Source organism: Patiria miniata, unplaced genomic scaffold (assembly GCF_015706575.1).
Source record: "Patiria miniata isolate m_02_andy unplaced genomic scaffold, ASM1570657v1 HiC_scaffold_3, whole genome shotgun sequence".
Lineage (NCBI taxonomy): Eukaryota > Metazoa > Echinodermata > Asteroidea > Valvatida > Asterinidae > Patiria > Patiria miniata.
In genome coordinates, this window is record NW_024037069.1 from 3,204,710 (window position 1) to 3,230,349 (window position 25,640).

Genomic DNA, 25,640 nt, shown 5'->3' on the forward strand with positions numbered 1-25,640 from the left:
AGCTGACGTTGAAAATGTCCAAAATGGATACAAGTTCAATAATATAATTGATTATCGATTCCACTCCTGTTCCGTTTTTTGTTTTTTTTGTGTTTAGTCTTTTGGTGTTTTCTTATTATCATTTTGTATATATATTTTTTTCGAACAAACAAAGCCACTATGATTGTTGCATGCTTATTATGCGTATTGTATATGCTGCACACAAACATACATTGACAACAAGAAAGCTTCTGCCTCTGATTCAAAACTACATCTAGCCAGTATGCACTAACAAAGACTGGTGTCATAGATTGCGCAGTCGCTAATATACTGTACAATGCCAAGAGAAGCGAGTTACCACTCTCCATATATTTTTTTTACAGCATGCACGGGTTATATGCCCAGGCCAGTCACGTGACTATAGAAGAAGTCGACCAGCAGTTCACGAGGGGCGCTTTGATGGTCTGAAATCCAATGGAACAAATATTGTCCCTTTTAAAAAAGGAGATGAGTGTGTACGAGAATATGGTTGGTGTCCATCCTTCTTGGTTGCTTGAGCGGTTTAGCTTTCGTCACTTGTTGGTTGTTACGGTGTTTCCTGCAGTAATACAAAAGCGAAGAACAAAAAGTTTGCAACTTAGGTTGTTGAAGAAAACTGAAAACAAAACAGTTTTCATTTTAAAAAAAATGTGTTCTACATAAAATCTAATCAGGAACCTGGCTCTATACAATCATAAGACCGTCTTTACACAGAAGTCAATAAAATATTCTCTCTGAACGATTATCAGATTCGCAGACATATTCAAAATTAAGAATCGGGACATACTTTCATGGGAGAAACCCTTGCAAATATTGATCAAGGTATCAACTGATTATTGCTAGGCAACTATTAGTTTCAACACATTGCACTATTTCTGAGCTTTTTATCATTTAAATCAAGATATACGGTTGCACAATAAAAATCGTTACTATCTAATTGAATGGAGCACTCGTTGTTGCATGACGCTAGAACAAATCCATCTTTCTAATGATAGGAATACGCGGAGTATTTCTATGACGATTTGAATCCTTGACGATGTGGTATAGGATTCGTTGCACTGCCCTCATTATATGCTTACCGTCACTACAGATCACTCCAGCATCGTGTGAGTGGCTACAACTTGTCTCTTCCCAGCAGTAGGAAGGGCAGTCGGTAATTTTCTCTTCGGATCCTTCGCACGCTACGCCGTCCATATGGACGGGTCCGCTACCCTGCCCGAAGTGGGCAGCGGACTTAGCTTCCAGTGCGTCTGAGAAACCGAGCTGTCGGCAGACAATCCCCGCATCCGTCTCGTTCCAATTGGAATCACAGATGGTGCCCCAGCTGCCGCCACGGTATATCTCCACTCGGCCGCTGGTGCGAGATCCGCCGACCAACCGAAGCTCATCTGATCATTTCACAATAAAGACATCATCTCAATTTAGAAAACAAGACGAGTTACAGTCTGACGCCTACACTGTGGAGTGGTGTAATGAAAAAAGGGCGGATAGGTAGCCCGCCCTCATGGTTAGTAGACCTCCCAATCCCCTCTTCAGCTGGAAATACAGGCTGATAAAAATATGTCACGTAGCGATCAGAATCAAATTACCTGTCTGTCAGTGACAGTGTCCCAAAGAACCCATAGGCCTACTGAGGACATCAAGTTGGCCTATATTCAAGAATCGTTCCCCGTGCTATTAACAAGTTTTATCCAAAAAAATAGATTCATTTTCTAAGTTATTGCTATTTTTTTCTATAGCAATACGAAAGTTATTCACTTTTGAATGGGACATTGAGCGAAAAATCAGCCCGTTTAGTTGTTGAATAATTATTACTTAACAGTTCCGAATTATTTGCTTCCAGACAATAATTCTATTCTCGCGGGTAGGCTGGTCCCCGCCCCACAATAAGCCTCTGTACTAATGACGTCATACTTTGTTTACATGATATCCTATGTTGCTTAGTGGACCGTGGGCCCCCACTGCCTCCATAGGAAAGTGCACATGTAAACAAAGTGTGACGTCATTAGTAGCACAGAGGCTTATTAGTATCGATAATGTACGGACCGGGAGCCAGTCTACTCGCAAAGTGGGTCTGTTGTGCCCAATTTTTTTCTTCTTCAGAGGGTTGCAGACGTCCAAAATTGAAAATTTTAGGTTGGAAGAAAACATACAAGTTGTAAATTTATAAATAGGAAAAAAATTAATATGTTGAAGAGCAAGGGGAAATCAACCTTAAAAGAATAATGGTCCAAATAATCAGTATTGGGATCCACAAGTAAGGTTTTATAATCCTATTTTTGAATGCCTATTTAGTGGGTGTAAGAGATAACAATAATTGTTACAGATTTTTTATTGAGTTCATCAGTATATTTTTCCTGTACTTATTAGGAAGCGCTTTTGTTTGAAGAATGCGTTTCTGGGTTGAGTACCTCCTTATGTGTCTTTTGTCATCAGAGAACGCAGAAATATCATAAATACCTGGATATGATTTGATAATACAAAATTCACTTGTGTAATAAGCTGAGGTTTAAGACACAAAGTCGGATGTGAATGATATGTCATGGAAACTAAAGAGGGCGGAGTATTTCTTACCAGGTCTTGGTTTACAAACGACTCCTGCTACAGTTGAGCTGCTGCATTGCTGAGAGCCGGTACAGACAAACGGACAGTCAGCCAGCCGCCGTTCAGTTCCAGTACAGGCGACTCGATTCATGACGATCGGCCGGTCACTCTCTCGGCTGGACAACCCCGTTTTAGCCTCCAGAGCCTCGATGAAGCCGAGCTGATGACAAACGGTGGTGGCGTCCTTCATATCCCAACTGCTATCGCAGACTGCACCCCAAGCATCATGGCGGTAGATTTCCACTTGACCGCTCCATTTGTCATCACCGCTCACCAATCGAATCATGCCGCTAGTGACTGTTGGGATCGAGAATTAGTTTCTTTCAGAATTAGTTCTTGAATGACATGTGTGTTCAGATTTTGAACAACAAACAGACGTAGGTCTAACTCTTGATAACAATTGGTGTTGTAAGTTTCATTCTCTTTCATTAGGTTCACTTCTTGGCAGAATGTTTGTGAACGACCAGCCTCTATAATCGTTTCTATAATTTGAACACAAGAACGCGCAAAAGATGCTTGTGTAAATACATCTCATTCGTTTAATTTTTTTCTCAACTCGAGGTGCCATTTCATGGCTCAAGTCGCCTAGCTAGATGTATATGAGTCGACAGCACCATCATCCCAACTCCCAACCCTCCAACTTGCATGACCTGGATACTGACACAGATTTTATGAGGGTCAAAACAACCGATACTGCAAAAAAGCGGTGTTAGATTTAACACCGGTGGTATTTTTGCAAGACTGCTGGTATTAAATATTCACACCGTACCTTTTTACCTAAAGAAATAAGTCAAATACTAGCCTGATCGTTCGGCCTGCATCTGCATCAATATTACACTGAATGAGTTCAAAATAACTATAGATATGAATTGTATTAATACAACTTCCCTGGGTTCTAATAACTGTTCATCAAAACATGAATCGCAAGTCAGTGCTCGCAATTGGTTATTACAGTGTTAGAAGTTACGCGACCTTTAAATCTAACCCCGCCATTTATTTGTAACATTTACACCAATTGACAAGTGGTATCATCGCCGTTCTACATGTGACGTCATTTAGCATTTTTAAATTGGCCCACATTACCTCGACATCCGAGCACTTCAAATCTCAGATAATAATGATCTTGGCTAGTCCATGTGAATGGAAGTATGCGGAGGAATCTTGCCATCAGTACCACGGGGAACGTCACATTCACAGGTTGTCCACTACCACTGTGCCCATTCAACTGGAAAAAGAACAACGAAATGCACACAATTATCGGTATTTCGGCACTATATCCATATAACATGAATGTCAGTTACAATGTACATATCAAAACAATGTATATGGATCTGATACCTTGGAAGAAGGAGGATCTATTTTAGAATGACTTTTGATGTCGGAACAAAGTCACTTGATATAATTTTTAAGGAATTGGTTTAATGTCACTTTTTTTCCAAGCCTGAGTTGTAGGCGTGAAGAAACAGTATTAAACGAGCCTAGTAAAGCTGGTCCTCGACCAATTCGGTTTAAGGTGTCTACGTAGTCATCGGAGTCACACGTGTGGGCGTAAGTATAACTTATGCAAGTCTAATTCACAAGTGACAGTCAGTCAGTCAGTGAGGTAAAAATAGGACTATCGGCTGTTCATTCTGGGACCAGCAAAAATAATGAACAATGCAGGGACTTGACAATGAGGGCATGGGTGGGAATCCTGAGGCGGGGGACATGTACACTGCAGAAACTATGTTTAGCAACTGAACACTTTTCTAAACACTTTCTTGCTCTCAGTTTGTAAACGTGTCTAGCATGTCTGCATACTAAACATGTTAGAGCATTCGTCGTCGTTCGTATGATGCTTCCATAGCTAAATCACACGGGAATGTCCAATTTTTGCAGCCACTTGGCTGTATCTTCCTCTAGCTCAATCAGGCCGGCCGGTGGGACCGTGAGGGGCCTTGAAGATTGGGCAGGCTTGCATGATGTGTTCTATGGTCTGTGGTAACCCACAAGGGCAGGTGTCATCGTCACAAGCACCGATCCGGTTTAGGAAGGAGCGGGTCTTTCCCCACCCTGTGCGGAGGCTGTTCAGCCTTACCCAAGGCTCGCGCTTGAGGTGGATCCCTACAGAGCATTGATGGATAGCGTTTATCGCGGATTGAACATAGGTGTCTAAGAATAAGACACGTAATGTTTAGCTTCTAAACATGTTTCGAAAAAGTTTTTAGAGTCTAGTATCCCATTGCTACGGATTTTTACCTGTTATCTATAAGTTCCAATTGTGTGACGTTAAAGATCATCCAATTTTCCCCTGATCGGCTACCGTGACGATTGTAGTAATGGTTGCATTGCAGGCGACAAGCGTTAGACAGCTTGAAAAGTCATACTTTTTGAATCTGCCACTATGGATTTGGCGTCCTCCATGTCGTTACAGTGCTGCAGACGGTGGCGGGAGGTGCGTGCTGCAACCGAAGGCTTCTGAAGGATTGAGGAGGTGTGCAATGACATCAGGGGTGATCTGTAATTCCTTCAGAAGCATTCGGCCGCAGCACGTGCCTCCCGCCACCATCTCCAGCGCTGTATCGACATTCTGAAAGTAAATATTTTTGTTCGTATGGCATTTAAATTTTACTCGCTCTATACAATTGTCACGCCTTGCTAAACATGATGAAAGTTTGGTTTAATTCCACAGGTAAACAGTAGAGTTGAATACGATCAAAAGTAGGACTTTTTTTGACACGTAGGAGTACCTGTAACGTGTACGTTTGTCAAAATCGTGAAGACATAGCACTAGGTATTCGCGCAACATTTCCTAACGTTGTTTGTTATCAATCGTTATGCATATTTTTAAACGGTGACGCAAACGTGTTGATTCAACTTCCAATCGTCGTTGCATATTTCAAACGCCTACTTAACTTAATTTCAAAAACCAGCGAAATGTATGCGTTAATTGACGAAACTGTTGCGTCATTTTATAATTAAAGAAAAATCATTATTTTTTGTGTCAATCTTGGCACGACCGGGCTTCCATATACGATTTGGCTTCTGATTATAGAGAATGCTATTATAACAAGATCCACACGGAATCCTAGGCTCACCTGTACGGTCTGTCCTCTGTCAGTTAGTCTCTGCCAATCAGTGGACTCGCCCGTATTACTGTAGTTTACAGCAAAGGTTAGGATATGATAGCTTCCCGGATATCCCTGTACGATGACCCCCGTGATGGCCGTGTACTGACCGAGGTCTACCTGGATCCATTGACCCTCGAGCTTTCCTACGGGGCATACCCACCAACCAGTACCTGTGGGGAATAAAACAAAACACCATGGCATTCAAATATGTAAAACCAAATCCTACAGGGTTTCCGTAATAAAAATACAACCGTTACAAAAACTGTGATTATAACAAAAAAAATTGTATTGTAAGTTGCGCCAGCAGGCTTTGATTATTTTGATGTCATTCCTGTTCTGAATAACTGAGTAACTATTTTTTTTTATTATGAAGGACCCCAAGTGTCAGTTGTTAGATGTTAAATGAGGAGAATGAGGTTTTGCCGGTGGCTGCTCGCAAGGCCTACACGATTCTTGAACGCTTCATAATTAGCGATGAGACATGATTTTCATAGAGGAAAACATACAAAGTGATTTTACTTGCAGAGATAAATAATCATGTTTATCTGTCCTGGCATCAAATTTCCATTGTTTGATTGGAGGAAATTTTAGAAGGGGCGTAAATCCTGGGGGGGGGGTATATATCCTCCCACTTTTTGACCGGGGGGGGGGGATGGCCTATTGAATCATCAACCCTCTTGTCCGTTATGAGAAAAAAATATGCGGATGTCGAGGTATTTGTCGAACATCCCAACAACCAAAATGTATTCAATAGCACTGAAAGTGGAGAAACAAAATACAAAAGCTTTTTAAATGCGCCGTTTTCATATAAGTGCGAGTAAACATATTGATATTATATTCTGAAGAACGCCTCCTAGTATAACGTGGCACCGTTTTGATGTAAGCGCGAGTATACATATTGATATATTTCCTGAAGAGCGCCCTCTAGTGTAATGTGGTGTCCAGTTCAGTAATTAGGCCTATTATGTTTGTGAAATCAATGTTTTGGGTTTCTACTTTTCATTTCTTTAACATGTAACAATTCACATCTGAATTCCCCAGGATAAAGAAAGATTACTCAGTCATCCAGATTAGGAATGACTTGCTACAGCCATCACATCAAGGCCTGTGTACTGGCGCAACTTCTAGTACCAAATTGCATCATTGCCATTTGGAGGTCGTTTATAATCACAGTTATGCATACTGTTCCGTTTTTTGCGGAGCCTGGAGAATCAGTGACAGGAATTCACGCCAGAGACTTGAGTAAGTGATGTTGATTTTGTTTTAATGACAGTAAACCAGTGACGTTTTTTTGTTTTTCCCCAGCTGGGGCATGAGAACACTAGTGTAATGTTTAATACAAAACAAGTAAAAATATCAATCGTAACACGGACAGAGTGATAGAATCGATTTTTGGTCAAGTTTATGGTGAATGCATTGACTACTCTGGCGACAACCCTATCGCCCATCCCTGGCCGAAAAAAAAATGTGAGATGTAATTCCCTAAGTCGATGGGATTTACATAAGCACGTGAACACAGGATAGGGGCCTATGCGGTCAGACTGTAGCATGAGTTTTGCTGCTTTCATGTAACGGGAAATTGTCATATACATGCGGCGTGGTGTGCTCACACAGAATCACTTCCATGCATCTTTCTCTCAATTTCAAGAACAGTTTCAGATTATTCAAGCTTTCCAGGAGTACAGGGTGCAGCAATAGTTCAAATAAAATATTGAAAACAAAATGAGCTGACTTCCGGAGATTATCCAGAATCCATGGATTTTTTTTTTGTTAATTGACCTCTTTTTATATTTAGAACTCAAAGAAAACGACATTTACGGGTTAAACGCATGGTATTTATCCCAAAAGTACGGAGCTCTAGAATTTTGTCATCCGACTTGTTGAGATCCTGAGATATTTTATCGCTCGATGACGACATATTACAGGCAAGATGACGACATCCTGAGATAAATTGTCATTGCATGACGACATCCTGAAAATAGGATGACGACATCCACCCTCAAAATGCATTCTGACGTGAAGTATCTCTGGATGTCGACATCAACTAGTCTTAGGATGCCGTCATCCTGTGACTTTCAGGATGTCGGCATGTTTCCTGTAATATTCCTAAGATAAAATATGTCAGAATGTCAACAAGTCGGATGACAAGTCTAGAGCTCCGTACAAAAGTAACCTACCGAAATATTATCAAAAAGCTTACTTGGATTAAAGATCGTAGGGTACCAACCAATCTGTGAAATTAGTTCGTCTGGCCTGCTGTCATTTCGAAGAAATCAAGAAATTTAGGTAATTTCCAATGATCAGTCAATTGACTGCATGATTTTTGAAATGCAGAGTAATATGGACAAAATCGTGTTTCGTGGTCAAACGATTGTGCATATGGGTTTTCAATGTTTTCGCGATAAATTTCGCAATAGGTTTCAACAGGTTAGGTTTAACTTTTGAACATTCTTCGTTAGAATTTGAGTGGTGTTATTATTGGAAACGAACAAAACGCATGTAAAGCGAATGATCCTGGTTTTTATCAAGAGTGTAATCCATAATTAAAACAACTGCTAAAATACAAGGTTAAATTGTAATTTAGACAGGTTTCTAGTTGCACATTTTCTGGATCGGGCAAATACATTTCCTATGTCTGAACTCCCGAAAAGGAAAACAAAGTAAGCAACAGTTGCAGACTATTGCAATGAGAGTAGCAATCAATGAGACTTACCATTCAGTCGAGCTTGGCTTGGGGAATATGAGCCGTGCGAGTCTGACGCCGTCAGGCTGGAATCAGGGATGGCCCCACTGGCCATCCCCAGTGGAGAACTCGTACACGAAAGACCTGAAATGACACAAAATATATCGGATACAAGGTGTCGTTTCTTTCATTCCTATTTTGCTTGCAATGAAAAATGTTTGGGCGATTTTTTAAGGGACCATGGCATGAAATTTACACTGAAACATTATTTTGAGCAACTTGCTCTAAAATGCAAGAAAACCACGAAACAAATGTTTTAGTTTAAAGCTATAGTCCATCATTTGCAGTCATCCGAAAAAGTAACTGGCGTATTATTGTTGAAAAACATACTTGGTTGAAAGATAGTAAGTGGACTAAACTCTCTGTGGAATTAATCCTTCTGGCAAGCTATCATTTTGAAGTAATCAACCAAAGAAGGCCTTTCCAACGGTGCGTCTTAAGACGCACAGACGCACCGTAGAAAAATTTTAATTAGTATAGTTCGTTTTGTTTTGCGGCGTAGCGCGCGCAAGCATTGGCACGACGCACAGGCGCGCGCGGTTGCTATAATTCGTCGGATCAGTGCGCGACATCGCGTGTAGCTGCAATTCAAAACAATTCAAAATATGATTCAGCAACTCTTGATTTGAAATTGAGATCCTAGAATGCTGTTTTTCTTGGAACATACAGCTGAAGCTGAGCTAATTAAACTTCATCAGGTTAGTTGTTCAGTATCCTTCATTAGATTTTGAACACTTTTGTTGCTTCAAACGAACAAAATGCACAAATTACAAAATAATGATGGACTACATCTTTAAAACGTGTGTAAAGTGCCGTTATGGGTTTTTCGTTCAATTTACGGACCCACACATTTGCTGCTTGAATTAATGTTTCAAATATTTACGACAACCCCCCCCCCGAAAAAAAACAATCTGGCAACTTTTCTTTTCTGCAGCAGTTTTAAACATCGAAGTTTCATAGTTTCGCTCATTATGGAAATGCACATAGCATAAAAAAAACCTTGCAAATAGCAGTATGCTATGAACATTGACAAACAAGTTATACAGGACACAAGGGTGCATTCTCAACGATTGCATTCGAACGTTCCATAACATTGGCTCTTAGAGTGTAATGGGATGTAAGAGAATGTCACACGAGCAGCGGTGACAATCGACTGACTGGCTGACTGACCGTCGCTTGTGAATTAGACTCGCTTAAGTCTCACCTTGGCCAAAAATGTTGAGGTAGGATTAGGCCCAAAAAAAAAAAAAGTCGGTCTCTGGTCAGCGCGCGCGTTGATTTCAATCATGCGCGTCAATCTTTTTTTCCCCCAAAATGTTCTGCGGTAGCTCCAACAGCGCCCTCTATTGCCTCACCTCCTCAATTTTTGTTACCAAAGTGCACCAAGGAATGGGAAATTGCACCAAGGCAAATGATCGAGAGCACCAAGGCAAATTATGGAGGACACCAATGTACATGAGGATACCAAATAGCAAAATAGTACCCCACCTTGTCTGTACAATCCAAGCTTGAAGAAAAAGAGAAAAAAAAAGCCACGTCCCCGCGTCAATTCCGGAACTTTGGTCTGACCAGAGACCAAATACTTTTTTTTTTGGCCTTACACCGTGTAACACCAATGAATGGTCTAAATCTGGCCCATTGTGCTCATCGCATGAATGAAGGGACTTCCAGTGCATAGCCATTTTGAATCGATTGAACAGAATGCTATGCGTTGTCGGCTCATCTTTACTAGGCTTGCCTTATCTTGTTGGTAATACGATTTAATGTTTTATTTATAATGCAAGATGGCCTATATCCCTTGTTTAGTTCCTTTTGTCCCCATCTCCATCCACATGGAATAGCTTCATATTTTGTAAAGATGGTATGAATTTTTTTTGATAGAGTTTGATACAATGTGCCATTTATCATACAGTGTTAATAAATCTTACCGCAGATGTCCCTTCGTTTAAAGAATTATGTCCCCCCCCCCCCCACACACACACCATCGGATCGCCACACGGCAAACATAGGGGTGCAAACAATACATTACATTTTACAATTAAACATCAGCAGTTTCAAGTGCTTATTTACCTGATGTGCTTGAGCTGCTTGCCTGGTCTTGTGACGTCACATCTTGCACTACAGGATGGGCCGAGCATAATTCTAAAATACAAAGTCGAAATTGGGATACTTTATTTTTATTCTTTTTAACTGGAATAAACATTGCCAGACAGAATTAATGATAGGCGCAAAATGCGTCTCGTGTTTCTGGCAACGGTTTGGACATTCTGATAGCGCTGAATCCAGTGGATTCGTTTATATTGTACGATAACTATACGGACACAGTAGTAAACGTGATGAGGCATCAACTAGCGAAACTATGTTCAATACAAATAAACTATGAAATGAAAACTAACATGACGACAATGTTTTTTTAAATGTACCGTCCCAGTTATTTTCAATTTCCAACCCCAAAATAGATTGATTGTTACGTGTGCACACGTTTTGTGCTGGGATCGTGATGCTTGTAACTGTAAACCACAGAAATACAAAGTTTCAGCTATAGAAATCAGCTGCCTGCTTACAGGTTTCCATGTGCTGTGTTTTATTTTTGGTCTACAACAGAAAATAATCTGTAAAATTACAGTTGACAACGAAAAATTCAATTCAGTTTCACACTTACGTGAGGCGCAGTGATGGTGATCAGCGTGGCTGCCAACACCAGCAGATATGATGCAGAGTAAGACATTGTTTTCGAATACGGTGAAAGAAAGTTATACAAACGTCTTAAGGAGAGGTCAGCTGGAGCCGAGTATGAACCGACGGAGGTTGGTAATCGGTTTATATATCATGGTGCTGGTCATGATGTGTCGGGGTTAACAGGTGCCGTTAGCTGAGCAGATATATAATCCGTCTGGCTTCCATGGCACAAATCCCCCGAGACGTTGTCTACGTGGGTCTATTTGTGTTGCTGAGAAGCTATATCGGGGACTTCCGACTTGGGTTAAACGAGGGCGTAGAATCCGGGGGGGGGGGGGGGGGGGTTACGGTGGCACTTACCATCCCCTTCCCCGACATTTCGCAACAAGTACCTTTTTTTAACATTCTACGAACGTCGAACGATTTCTCAACATTAAAATCTACGATCCTGCATTCTAAGGCAGTTCAGTAACTTAAGTATTCCATTCATTATTTTGGACCCCATTTTACTAGTATCAACATTAGTCAGCGGCTATAGCGGTTGGGGTGGGGTGGAGGGTGGGGTATTGCAAGCCCCAACCCCCTCTAGATCCGCTACTGGATTACGAATCCAAATGTTTCATCAATTATCACTCAGTTGCACAAAATCGCCATGACAAGTCAGTCATATAGAAACCTGACTATAGGGACGATTTAACTTTAAAAAAAATCTGGTCACACAGTGAAATCTATTCGTTTTGTTATAATCATAATGGTTTTTCAAAGTTGGACACAGAAACTGACTTGAGCAGGGTTGAACCTGCGACCTAATTTCATTAAAACTGAATAAATATACTACAGAAAAATCTAATAAGGAAAGTTATCAATGTGTTATACAACATTATAATCCATTGATGTGCGGCAGAACTGGGCGGGACCAATATGGCAAGGTCAAATGGGCGAACATTGGAAGTCATTTCTTCATTTTCTTGTGACGCACGTGTTAGCTGGCACTGGATCAAACGCGCACATTAAGACGAGCCAGCAACTAAAAAGTTCAAGGATCTTTCGCAAAAGGTTAACATTCATTTCCTTGTGACGCATGTGTTTTGACACTGGCTCACAGTTACCCTATGTATGACGATCCTGTAACGAACATGCATGTTCAAGACGTTCTTCCAAAATAGACTTAACCTCTGACATTATCTGGGCAATATCTCAAACATCTGGTAGTGACATTGCTGTGTAGAGTACCAATGCACCAAATTGCTCACGTAGGGAGCTAGGGCGAAAACAAGTCCCGGCTTCAAACATTCATTTCCTTGTGACGGATATGTTTTGACACTGGCTTTCTGGTTCATAGTTACCCTCATGTTTGACGAGCCTGTAACTAACATGCATGTTCAAGACGTTCATCCAAAACAGACTTAACCTTTGACATTGTCTGGGCAATATATTAAACATCGGGTAGTGACATTGCTGTGTAGAGTACCAATTAGGCACTAAATTGCTCACGTAGGGAGCTAGGGCGGAGCCGAAAACAAGTCCCGGCCTAGACATTCATTTCCCTATGACGGACATGTTTTGACACTGGCTTTCTGGTTCATAGTTACCCTCATGTTTGACGAGCCTGTAACTAACATCCATGTTCAAGACGTTCATCCAAAACAGACTTAACCTTCAAATGTTCTGGGCAATATATCAAAAATATCTGGCAGTGACAATGCAGCAACATGTGGTTGCAGAGCAGTAAGTAGGCCCCAGATCAGTTGCCCCCTTTATTCAATTCAATTCAAACACATTTATGTCCTGTTCATGACAGAAATGGAAAATAATATAAGTATTGAACAGGATATAAAGGCGGCTAGAGGTGGCAAAACCTTGAAAGCATAGCTTGTATCAGGCACGCCATTATCACGATTTGTTATATACTGCCAATGGGGGGGGGGGGGTCATCAGCAAATCAATGCTATAATGTAGACAGGTTTTTTCCTCTGGACACATTATTGGCCTCCGTAAACTTTCCATGGAGGCGCTGTTTAAATGCGATGATACCCCCGTATCCCAGCTGGCTCAGTCCGAATGTTGTGCACAAGCGGACATTATTACCGGTATATAGTCACAGAGTAGGGGGGGGGAGGGTACATTATTAATAATATATTTCTATGCAAAACATAAAATGTGAGTCAGAGCTGGGGTCCCCCCCCCCCCCCCCCCCCATCGGCATGACATTGGGTGACTTTTCATGTAACGTTTATCAGGGGTCAATGAATATGGTATCAAAAGCAATTCTGTGCGATGGTCATGGTTGGGATTGCAACCGATTTAAAAAAAACAGGTAATCAATTAATTTTGGTCCGTTTTGTAGTCCCAGAGGGTCAACCTACTATCTTCTTTGTGCTTGACTCACTGTCTCTCACTTGTGAAATAGACTTGCATAAGTCTCACCTTGGTCCCAAAAAATTACTCTGCTGGTCCCAGAGGGCCTGACTACGGTCTTCTTTGTACCTAACACACTGACTGACCCACTCACTGACCCAAATTGTTCAACTAGTAGTTCACAGAGACACCAAAGTCACAATTTGTATGCTGTATTCACGTACGGTTATTGCATTAGAAAGAAAGTAAATAATCAATATTATAAAACAGATAAAATCATAAGAATCCACCTGGGGGTCCGACTATGACAAGGCAAGGAGGCCTCTTAATTGTGTCCAGTTAATTATTTTTCTTTTTATTTCGGTATTATGATAATCAAGCACTAGGTCTATAACAAGTGCAGTTATAAAGTAAATGAAAATCTAATAAATGTTACTTCTAGATAAAAAGACGATTATGGCAAATATTATACATGGCACAAATAAAACGACAATTATTAAGTTTATCAACCATAGTATCAGTGACAAAGTTTCTTCACCGTCACGTATTCTACCTCAAACGCAACATCGTAGCTTTTCCTGAAATAAAAATTAAAGTTGATCGGTGTATCAGAGCATAAGAGAGTCCACAATGTTCACCCTCACTGTTTATCCTCTGTGCTTTAACTTTTCGTTCCCCAATTTCATTTGAATGTATTTATATCAATGGACTCATTCTACTATGAGTAGCTGACTTTGAAAATGTCCAAAATGGATGCAAGTTCAATAATATAATTGATTATCGATTCCACTCCTGTTCCGTTTTGGGGGTGGTCTTTTGTGTAGTCTTTTGGTGTTTTCTTATTATCATTTTGTTTGTATATATTTTGTATAAAACAAACAAAGCCACTATGATTGTTGTATGCTTATTATGCGTATTGTATATGCAGCACACAAACATACATTGACAACAAGAAAGCTTCTGCCTCTGATTCAAAACTACATCTAGCCAATATGCACTGTTAACATAGACTGGTGTCGTAGATTGCACAGTCATTAATATACTGTACAATGCCAAGAGAAGCGAGGTACCACTCTCCATATAATTTATTTTACAGCTTGCACGGGTTATAGGCCCAGGCCAGTCACGTGACTATAGAAGAAGTCGACCAGCAGTTCACGAGGGGCGCTTTGATGGTCCGAAATACCATGAAACAAATAGTGTCCCTTTGCAAGTAGATGAGTGTGTATGATGATGTGTGGTGTCCTATCCTTCCTGGTTGCTTGAGCGGTTTAGCTTTCGTCACTTGTTGGTTGTTACGGTGTTTCCTGCAGTAATACAAAATCAAGAAACAAAAAGTTTGCATCTTAGGTTGTTGAAGAAAACTGAAAACAAAACAGTTTTCACTTTTAAAAAAAGGGGTTTTTAGATAAAATCTAAACAGAAAACTGCCTCTGTACAATCATAATACCGTCTCTACACCGAAGTCAATAAAATATTCTCTCCGAACGATTATCAGATTCGCAGACATATGCGAAATTAAGAATCGGGACATACTTTCATGCAAGAAACCCTTGCAAATATTGATTAAGGTATCAACCGATTGTTGCTAGGCAACTAATAGTTTCAACACATTGTACTATTTCAGCTTTTTATCATTTAAATCAAGGTATACGATTGCACAATAAAAATCGTTACTATCAAATTGAATGGAGCACTCGTTCTTGCATGACGCTAGAACAAATCCATCTTTCTAATGATAGGAATACGCGGAGTATTTTCTATGATGATTTGAATCATTGACGATGTGGCATAGGATTCGTTGCACTGCCCTCATTATATGCTTACCATCACTACAGATCACTCCAGCATCGTGTGAGTGGCTACAACTTGTTTCCTCCCAGCAGTAGGAAGGGCAGTCGGTAATTTTCTCTTCGGATCCTTGACACGCCACGCCGTCCATATGGACGGGTCCGCTACCCTGCCCGAAGTGGGCAGCGGACTTGGCCTCCAGTGCGTCTGAGAAACCGAGCTGTCGGCAGACAATCCCCGCATCAGTCTGGTTCCAATTGGAATCACAGATGGTGCCCCAGCTGCCGCCACGGTATATCTCCACTCGGCCGCTGGTGCGAGATCCGCCGACCAACCGAAGCTCATCTGATCATTTCACAATAAAGACATCATCTCAATTTAGAAAACAAGACGAGTTACAGTCTGACGACTACACTGTGGAGTGGTGTAATGGAAAAGGGACGGATAGGTAGCCCGCCCTCATGGTTAGTAAACCTCCCAATCCCCTCTTCAGCTGGAAATACAGGCAGAAACAATATGTCACGTAGCGACCAAAATCAAACTACATGTCTGTCAGTGACAGTGCCCCAAAGAACCCATAGGCCTACTCATGACATCCAGTGGGCCTGTATTCAAGAATCGTTCCCCGTGCTATTAACAAGTTTTATCCAAAAAAATAGATTCATTTTCTAAGTTATTGCTATTTTTTTTTATAGCAATACGAAAGTTATTTACTTTTGAATGAGACATTGAGCGAAAAATCAGCCCGTTTAGTTGTTGAATCATTATTACTTTACAGTTCCGAATTATTTGCTTCCAGACAATGATGTTGTTCTCGCGGGTAGACTGGTCCCCGCCCCACAATAAGCTTCTGTACTAATGACGTCACACTTTGTTTATATGTGCGCTTTCCTATGGTTCTTAGTGGACCGTGGGCCCCCACTGGCTCCATAGGAAAGTGCATATGTAAACAAAGTGTGACGTAATAAGTAGTACAGAGGCTTATTAGTATCGATAATGTACGGACCGAGAGCCAGTCTGCTTGCAAATTGGGTCTGTTTGTGCCCAAAGCAAACACAGGGTTGCAGACGATCAAAAAATTAAAAGGAAAATTGTCGGTTAGAATGAAACATACAAGTTGTAAATTTATTAATAGAAAAACAAGATAATATGTTGAAGAGCAAGGGGAACTTAACCTTAAAAGAATCTATGGTCCAAATAATCAGTATTGAGAGGCACCGGTAAGGTTTTGAATTCCTATTTTTGTCTATTTTGTGGGTGTAAGAGATAACAATCATTATTTCAGATTTTCCATTGAGTTCATCAGTATGTTTTTAGTATATCTGTACTTATTAGGAAGTGCTTTTGTTTGAAGAGTGAGTTTCGGGGTTGAGTACCCCCTTAATTTAGTTGACTTTTATCATCAGAGAATGCTGAAATATCATTAATACACGGAGATGATTTGATAACACAAAAGTTACTTGTGTAATAGTAAGATGACCTTTAGGACACAAAGTCGGATGTGAATGACATGGAAACTAAAGAGGGCGGAGTATTTCTTACCAGGTCTTGGTTTACAAACGGCTCCTGCTACAGTCGAGCTGCTGCATTGCTGAGAGCCGGTACAGACAAACGGACAGTCAGCCAGCCGTCGTTCAGTTCCAGTACAGGCCACTCGATTCATCACGATCGGCCGGTCACTCTCTCGGCTGGACAACCCCGTTTTAGCCTCCAGAGCCTCGATGAAGCCGAGCTGATGACAAACGGTGGTGGCGTCCTTCATATCCCAACTGCTATCGCAGACTGCACCCCAAGCATCATGGCGGTAGATTTCCACTTGGCCGCTCCATTTGTCATCACCGCCCACTAATCGGATCATGCCGCTAGTGACTGTTGAGATCGAGAATTAGTTCCTTTCAAAATTAGTTCTTGGATGACCTGTGCGTTCCGATTTTAAACAACAATCAAACGTAGGCCTAACTCTCAATAGTAATGAGTCTTGTAAGATTCACACTCTTTCATGAGGTTCACTTCTTGGCCGAATGTTTGTGAGTGATAAGACCAGCCTCAATAATCGTATCTCAATTTGAACGCAAAACACGCAAAAGATGAGTGTGCAAATGCATATCATTCCTTTAAATTATTTCCCTATTATGAGGTGCCGTTTCATGGCTCAAATCACCTAACCAGACGTATTCCCCCTTCCATTGATGACTGTTGTCTAACAAAATTATGATAATTCCTTTGTCTTTGTTTATTAAAGGCAACTCAACTCAGATCCCCCACTCAATTTGCAATATGAAGGTCATTATCCAATATGTGATCCAAACCCATCGTTTCATATATGATTTATACTGGGCATTGTTTCATATATGATTTATACTGGGCATTGTCAGAATGCAACAGAGCTGGACCAACACGAGTCATCAATCGGAAAAGAAACGAATAAACACACCCAACAAGTGATATCAGCCGACAACACCATCATTCCAACTCCCAACCCTCTAACTTCCATAACCTTGATACTGACACAGGTTTTATGAGGGTCAAATCAACCCACATTGCAAAAACAGCGGTGTTAGATTTAACACCGTTGTATCTTTACGGGACCACCGGTTTTCAATTTACACCGCACTTTTTGTAGTGTAGACCTAAAATAAAATTAAAACAGTCAGATACTAGCATGATCATTCGGCCTGCATCGGAATCACTGTTACATCAGTATGAGTTCAACGTAATTATAGATATGACTTGTATTAATACAACTTCCTCCGGGTTCTATTCATTTTTCATCACAATATGAAAATCAAGTCAGTGCCCGCATTTGGTTCTAACAGCGTTGGAATATAAACCTAGACCTCTAAACTGATCTAACCATTAAAAAGAAACCATTTTCACCAAAATGACGATTGGTATCATTGCCTTTCTACGGTGACTTAGATTGTTTAAATGAGCCCATTTGTATTACCTCGACATCCGAGCACTTCGAACCTCAGGTAATAATAAGTAGAGCTACTCCATGTGAGTGGAAGTATGCGGAGGAATCTTGCCATCAGTACCACGGGGAACGTCACATTCAAAGGTTGTCCACTACCATTGTACCCATTCAACTAGAAAAAATATAACGATTTACAATATCACCACCAACGCAACATCAGGCAGCTCAAATATTCGTTATATGTACGTCGGGCTTCTTTGCTATCTGAAGAGCTGCGCCGATATAGGAAGATGCTAAACATGTTTTTGACGCTATCTCCTTTTAACATGAAAGTCCAATTACATGCCTGTAAACACCTTGGGTGATGTGAATGATGATCTGATTCAGAGTGGCTTGTGACAATTGAAAAATGTTACTTGATATAAGTTTCACTCTAGAAATGTTCACTCTAGAAATTATGTTCAAATTTCCATAATTTTTATGTCACTTCCGTTTCCAAGTCTGAGATGTACGCGACGTGAAGAAAACATAATGAACAATGTATTCACCTTGATACCATTGGCGTCGATCCGGGGAGGGGAGGCGGGGGGGGGGGGGGGGTGATCCAAATAATGTTTGCGCTGCAGGGGAAGACGGCGATGGCCATGCCCCCAATAGTTTATCACAGTACATATGGATTTTTACCAGTTACATATTATACCTTACCAATATTATTCGGTACGTGTAATAGCGCTAAGATATTGGTCTTCCACACCCATTTCATGTAAATAAAAACACACTGGAAGGATTGGTGTAAAACGCGAATACGTGTACCATTATATACATGTTTGAAAAGCTCCCCATAGAGTCAGGTGGCGTCGCCCCCCCCCCCCCCCCCCCCCCTTTACGAATGTCTATGCTACTTGCCCCCTCAATGTTGACAAGACATCACCGCTTGAGTGTAAACGGATATCGCGACCCGAGCTTAAGTCAAAGGAAGTGAAGATCAAAGGTTTGTTTACATTTACAACAACACGTGATTTGACATCAAACCAGTACGAGACCTAATCGTTTCAGGTTTAACAGTTCTGTTTTAATTGCGAGTTAACGTAATACTTTATAGGCCTACCTTTGCAAATTAATGCAATTAGGGCCGAAACGTTTGCGAAGTGACGCACTAGCATAAACGCGATAGTTCTGCGAATTAACGCAATGTTTTGTAACAGTTAACGAAATAGGCATGATGGAATAGTTTAGCGAAATGCATTAACAGCAATAAAACTTTTACAGATTAACCATATCTTTGCAAACTAACTCGATATTTTTTTTTTCAACGCAACCATATTGCGTTAAACGCATAGCCGTATAAATACATAGAGTTCTTTCGCAAAACTCTTGCTATAATAATATCACAATAAAAGCAATACTTCACTTATTTAAACCTGGAACGATCGAGATTCCGTACGATTGGCTTTCTGTTATTCACTGTCCATTTGGAATGTGAAAACTAAAGAATCGATCTTGACGGGATCCTAGGCTCACCTGTACGGTCTGTCCTCTGTCACTTAGTTTCTGCCAATCATTGGACTCGCCCGTATTACTGTAGTTTACAGCAAAGGTTCGGATATGATACGCACTGACTCCCTGTACGATGACCCCCGTGATGGCCGTGTACTGACCGAGGTCTACCTGGATCCATTGACCCTCGGGCTTTCCACGCGGGCATATCCACCAACCAGAACCTGTGGGGAATAAAACAAAACACCATGGCATTTCAAAAAAATATAGAACCAAACTCTACAGGGTTTCCTTTAGGAAAGTACAACCGTTACGGAGTGATTATGACAAAAATACAGTGGCGGTTCTACGGGGGTAAGCCCCCCCAAAAAAAATTTGTCTAGCCCCCCTCCCCCCCCCCGAAAAAAAAAATCCATAAAAAAACAAACATTGCACTAGCAAAATGTAAGATTGTGACGTACATGCGAACGGTGCCCCCCCCCCCAATAAATAGTCGTGTGAAGGGTGCAATTGTACACTTTTAATTAATATAGTGTGCCTGATTGTACCCCCCGCACACCTATTGATTTTCAGCACGCCTCCCTGAAAAATCCTGGATCCACCCTGCTAGCCCCCAAAAATATTGGCTCTAGAACTGCGCCTGCAACAATGCATATTTTGTAGTTTGTATTTTGTATTGGAATTTGCGCCTGTAAAGTGGTCGTAATTTGAAGTCATTCCTGTTCTGGAGGACTGAGTATAACTCTTTGTTTATTCTGAGGGACCCGGACCCCAGTGTCAGTTGTTAGATGTTAAATGAGGAGAATGAGGTTTTGCCAGAGGCTGCTCGCAAGGCCAACACGATTCTTGAACGCTTCATAATTAGCGATGAGGCAGGATTTTCCATGAATGACGAGGTTAATACCCAGAACGTAAGACAATATTCTCCACAACCGACGAAATACAAAACCGTTTAATTTTGAAAGGAACGACAGTCGCACTTAAGTCACAGCTTGTTTAGGAATTTGAGGTAGTGTTCTCATGATTGGCCTTTTTTTTTCATTGAGGAAAACATACAAACTAACATTTACTTCGGTATGATAAATAATCGGGTCGTTCCTGTCCTTGCAGCAAATATTCATCGTCTGATTGGAGGAACTTGTCAATATTTGTGATGGGCACAATCATAAAGCGTTTCCTGTACAGTCTTCGCCAAAATGCGAATGCGCATCGAAGCAGAGACACGCCAAACTTATTAGGCGCGCAGTGGCACATTTATGCATAGACGGGCCTGGGAATGCATCATCAGAGACGGAGGACCATGTGGAATGAGTTGGTCAATACGAACAGTCAAATTGTTGTATGAGCATGAACAATGCGGCCGCCAAGGAAACAACCAAGAAGTTGACGACACAATGTGAAATTTAAGTTTATTCTAAATTAAATGTTTGTGAAATCAAGGGTTTTTGTCATTACTTAACATGTATCAATTCACAATTAAGATCCCACAGAATAAACAAAGATTACTTATCCCGAACAGAAATGACTTGCAACAGGCATGACCTGTGTACTGACGCAACTTCAAATACCAAATTTGTATTATTGTCATTTATTTCAAGGTCTTTGTTATCACAATTTTCGTAACTTTTTCGTTGTTGCGGAGCCTAAAGGATCAGTGACAGGAATTCACGCTAGAGACTTGAGTTAGTGATGTTGATTTTGTTGTAATGACAGTAAACCAGTGACGATTTTTTTTTTTTACCCAGCTGGGGAATGAGAACACTGTTACAGAACAAGTTAATGCAATGACAAATAAATCGCAACACGGACAGAGTGATACACAGAATCGGTTTTTATTTGGTTAAATTTATGGTGAATGCATTGACTATTCTGGGGATAGCCTTATCGCCCATCCCTGGCCAAAAAAAGTGTGCAATAAATTGCTTGGATTTAAATAAGCACTTGAATACAGGATATACGCGGTCTGACTGTAGCATGAGTATTGCTGCTTTCATCGTAACGGGAAATTGTCATATACATGCGGCGTGGCGTGCTCACACAGAATCACTTCCATGCATCTTTCTCTCAATTTCAAGAACAGTTTCAGATTATTCAAGCTTTCTAGAAATACTGGGTTCAAGCAATAGTTCAAATAAAATATTGAAAAATAGTAAGCTGACTTGCGGAGATTATCCGGAATCCACGGAGGCTTTTTTTTTTCTTGTTGGTTGACCTCTTTTTATATTTAGAAACTAGACAAAACAACATTTTATGGGTAAAGATATATAGGATCATTTGCATGTATCTCAGAAGTAACCAATCGAATTATTATCAAATATTTTAGAGCGTAGGGTACTAACAACCCCGTGATGTTATTTCGTTTGGCTTGCTGTCATTGCGAAGAAATCAAGAAATGGTGGTGATTTCCAACGATCAGTCAATTGCCTTTTTTTTTAATACAGAGTACCATGGGCGAAATCGTGTTTCGTGATAGTGCATGGTTTTTCAATGTTTTCACGAAAAAAAATAAGCTGAAGTTTCAACTGGTTAGGTTTAACGTTCCAACATTCATCTTTAAAATTTGAGAGGTGTTATTATTGGAAATGAACAATGCATGAAAAGCAAATGAGCCTAAAGCCTTGAGAAAGAAAGGGGCTGGTCATATTGACCAAGAATGGAATCCATAATTAAAACATTCAAAATTCATCGTTAATTAGTATTTTTTACAAGTTTCTAGTTGTTTTTAGAGTCGGGCTTATACAATTCCTATGTCTTAACTCACAAAAAAGGGAAAAACACAAAGGAAGCAACAGTTGCAGACTATTGCAATGAAAGACTGAGTACAGGCATGCAACTGGGAAATCACACAAAAAAGAGGAAATTCAAATCTTTCCAAGACTTTGTACAGTGTTTTTCTATTTTCAATGGCACACATGGGAAGTAAAAAAAGAGGAAATCAGCTGATCCGAGGAAAAGTTGCATGCCTGTGAGTAGCAATCAATGAGACTTACCATTCAGTCGGGCCTGGCTTGGGAGATAGCCTGAGCTGAATGAGCCTGACGCCGTCAGGCTGGAATCAGGGATGGCCCCACTGGCCATCCCCAGTGGAGAACTCGTACACGGAAGACCTGAAATGACACAAAATATATCGGATACAAGATATCAGTTTTTTTTTCATTCCCATTTTGCCTGCCTAATACATTTGTTTAGGGGACCACAGCATGAATTTTACACTGGAACATATTTTTTTCGCAACCTTCCGTTTCTCTCAAATGCAAGAAAACCATAAAACATCATTTTTAGTTCAACAGTTTTTGCATTAAACGTTCAAGTATTCAATGCTTTTCCTGACAACTGATTGCGATGTTGCAAACGGCTTCAGCCCGAGTTGAAGGAATTTTTGTCAAATTTTAGATAGCAACCAACGGATTTTCTCATTGAATGACGAGTGCAGAACGTTCGCTCATTGACTTACTGTTATTTATTGAAACAATTACGAATCGCACCAAAAAGCCAGAAATTTACTTCTGCAAAAGTCGAAAATGCAGACATCTTTTCGTGCTGAAGCAGCTTCATGGACATTCATTTTTGCAAAATTCCAGAAGAAAAATAAAAGAAATCAATATCATACTTGATTGTAAGTAAATAATAGGATCATGCAATGAGTGAAATCAGTGCGCCTAGTTTGCTATCATTTTCGAGAAAAGAGCTATTATCATCATTTAATCGGAATGGTTAGGACAAAACCATTGCACTTTTATCGGGAACCCATATACTTTGCGTCGAGAAAAATGAAGTTACATTTTCAAGTATATTTACTTTGCTTGGTTTTTAATAACTTTCTTCAGATTGAGTGTATCGGTATTTCTTGAATGTGATAGGGCCTATATCCCTGCTCCATCCCCTTTCTAGTTGTTTTCTATTCCGATCAAATTCAGAGAATTGGGACTGCATAAAGCCGCGGTATAGCTTCATATTTGTAAAGATGGTTTAAATTCGAGCGATTCACAATGCAGAGCGCCACCAATAGTTTGCCACGGAGAGTTCATTTTTCCCAGTGCATTGTGGGAGAGAGTCGACAAATTCGCAGCGCGGGACATTTAAAATTGTTCGTTTTTTTTGCGGTCAGTGGTTTCGTTACCGTATGATTCCAGTATATATTTGCTTTTTCTTTTCTTTGTATCAATATGGTGATTTTTGGTAAGGCGGCAGAACGCTATGCCCCAATCTATAACAATTTAGCTCAAGTGTCCACTGACACTTATTCAAATGGGCCATATTTTGTCGACCGTAAACTTGAAAAGTTGACTCTCCATGGCAAACTCTTGGTGGCGCACTGCATTGCGAATCGCCCGAATTACAGGGGTGGGTGATAAAATGGGTCATTATATTTGTTCTTGCACAGATAATAACTATTACCGCATGTGTCCCCTCATTCAAAGGAATACGATGTCTGGAGTGGAACACCCCCCCCCCCCCACCACCACCACCACCACCACCATCGGAACGCCACACGGCAAACACATAGGGGTAAAAACTATACACTAAATGTTACAATTAAACATCAGCAATTTCATGTGCTTTTTTTTACCTGAAATGCTTGAACTCCTTGCCTGGTCCTGTGACGTCACATCTTGCACTACAGGATGGGCCGAGCATATATCTAAAATACAAAGCCAAAATTGTGATATTTAAATTTTCATTGTTTTTTTTTAAACTGGGAAAAACATAACCGACAGATGAAAGGCACAAAATGCGTCTCGTGTTTTCACACAAAGAAAGTTTGGGCATTCTTAAAGCTGAATCCAGTGGATTTATTTAAATTCTATAGTATATACGGATACAGCACTGAGTAAAACTGATGAGGCATCAAAACAAATATGGTCAATATAAAAAAAAAACTATGAAATTGAAACTAACAAGGCGAAACTGTATAAAAATGTACCGTGCCATTTATTTTTCAATGTTCAACTACCCAAAAACAGATTTCTTGTTTAAGTTGCTATTTTCCTAATAAGAGCGTTATTCAATTTAACTCTACAAAGTACGAATGGATTAAACCCAACAATTTAATCGTTCAGTTCTTGCAGGGTAGACTGGTTCCCGCCCAATTAGGATTCATTGTGTAGGGACGGGAACCAATTTACTCACATGGATTTGTGTGTGGGCATAATAATATAAGCCTGCCTTTCAAACTACTGACGGAAGAAAGTAGGTTTTCATTCGAATTGACAAAAAAAGTGTTAAAGTTCGTCAGTAGAAAAAGAATATAATTTGTTGGAGAACACAGACGATATATATCTTTATTTAAAGGTGCACACAATAACTGTTATTCAATTCTTAATTGAAAAGAGAAGTTTATATATCTTAGGACGCAACAATAAGACATTGGAGCCTTCTGGTTTTAATAGTTTCTCGGAAAGCACTTTAAAAAGTTTAATAAACGTCCATACAATTACAGCTTGAAAACTTGTAGTTTTCATAAAATCATCACGCGAAGGAATTTTGGCCACACAGATTTTTATCTTCAAAAGTAGAGCTGTTGTAACGCTAGTTGTCATTTTAATAACAAATGATTCGTAAACAAAGTGCGTGTGCACACGCTTTGTGCTCGGATTGTAACTTTGAACACAAAGTTTCAGCTGTAAAAATCAGTTGCCTACTTAAGGGGTTTTACGAGTTCTTTGCAATAGAAAATAATTTATGATAAGTACGATTGAAAATCAAAAAATCAATTCAGTTTCACACTTACGTAAGAGCGCAGATATGATGGCAAGGGTGGCCGCCAACACCATCAGATTTGACATCGGAGAGTAAGACATTGTGTACGAAAATGAAAGTAATTCAAGACGTCTTAATGAGAGATCAGCTGGAGCCGAGTGTGAACCGATGGAGGTTGGTGGTCGGTTTATATACCATGATGCTGGAAACATCCAGAGAAGGG

At 40.3% G+C, this 25,640-nt stretch overlaps 2 protein-coding genes across 2 annotated transcripts; both read right to left on the reverse strand.

Moving 5' to 3' along the window:
• Positions 1-120: 120 nt before the first annotated feature.
• On the reverse strand, positions 121-2,917 carry LOC119737104 (scavenger receptor cysteine-rich domain-containing group B protein-like). The gene is made up of 3 exons (XM_038211200.1): positions 2,593-2,917; positions 1,098-1,406; positions 121-577 (listed from the first exon to the last, which is right to left on the reverse strand). The coding sequence occupies exons 1-3, from the start codon at positions 2,906-2,908 to the stop codon at positions 552-554; spliced, it is 651 nt and encodes a 216-aa protein (XP_038067128.1). The 5' UTR covers positions 2,909-2,917; the 3' UTR covers positions 121-551.
• Positions 2,918-14,329: 11,412 nt separating this feature from the next.
• LOC119738199 (deleted in malignant brain tumors 1 protein-like) lies at positions 14,330-25,518 on the reverse strand. Its single transcript, XM_038212960.1, has 8 exons — positions 25,449-25,518; positions 24,288-24,359; positions 22,708-22,824; positions 19,742-19,941; positions 18,251-18,392; positions 16,846-17,172; positions 15,340-15,648; positions 14,330-14,819 (listed from the first exon to the last, which is right to left on the reverse strand). Exons 1-8 carry the CDS (start codon positions 25,516-25,518, stop codon positions 14,794-14,796), a joined length of 1,263 nt encoding a protein of 420 aa, XP_038068888.1. The 3' UTR covers positions 14,330-14,793.
• Between the last annotated feature and the right edge of the window lie 122 nt (positions 25,519-25,640).

Excerpts from the sequence above, each read along its gene's own strand:
- LOC119737104 (XM_038211200.1), bottom strand. The coding sequence starts at position 2,908 with ATGATTCGATTGGTGAGCGGTGATGACAAATGGAGCGGTCAAGTGGAA. Across the intron at positions 1,407-2,592 it reads CGTTTGTAAACCAAGACCTG|ATGAGCTTCGGTTGGTCGGC; the intron begins GTAAGAAATACT and ends TGAAATGATCAG. Across the intron at positions 578-1,097 it reads TGGAGTGATCTGTAGTGACG|GAAACACCGTAACAACCAAC; the intron begins GTAAGCATATAA and ends GTATTACTGCAG.
- LOC119738199 (XM_038212960.1), bottom strand. The coding sequence starts at position 25,518 with ATGTCTTACTCTCCGATGTCAAATCTGATGGTGTTGGCGGCCACCCTT. Across the intron at positions 22,825-24,287 it reads AAGGAGTTCAAGCATTTCAG|GTCTTCCGTGTACGAGTTCT; the intron begins GTAAAAAAAAGC and ends GTGTCATTTCAG. Across the intron at positions 18,393-19,741 it reads ACAGAGGACAGACCGTACAG|TTGAATGGGTACAATGGTAG; the intron begins GTGAGCCTAGGA and ends TATTTTTTCTAG.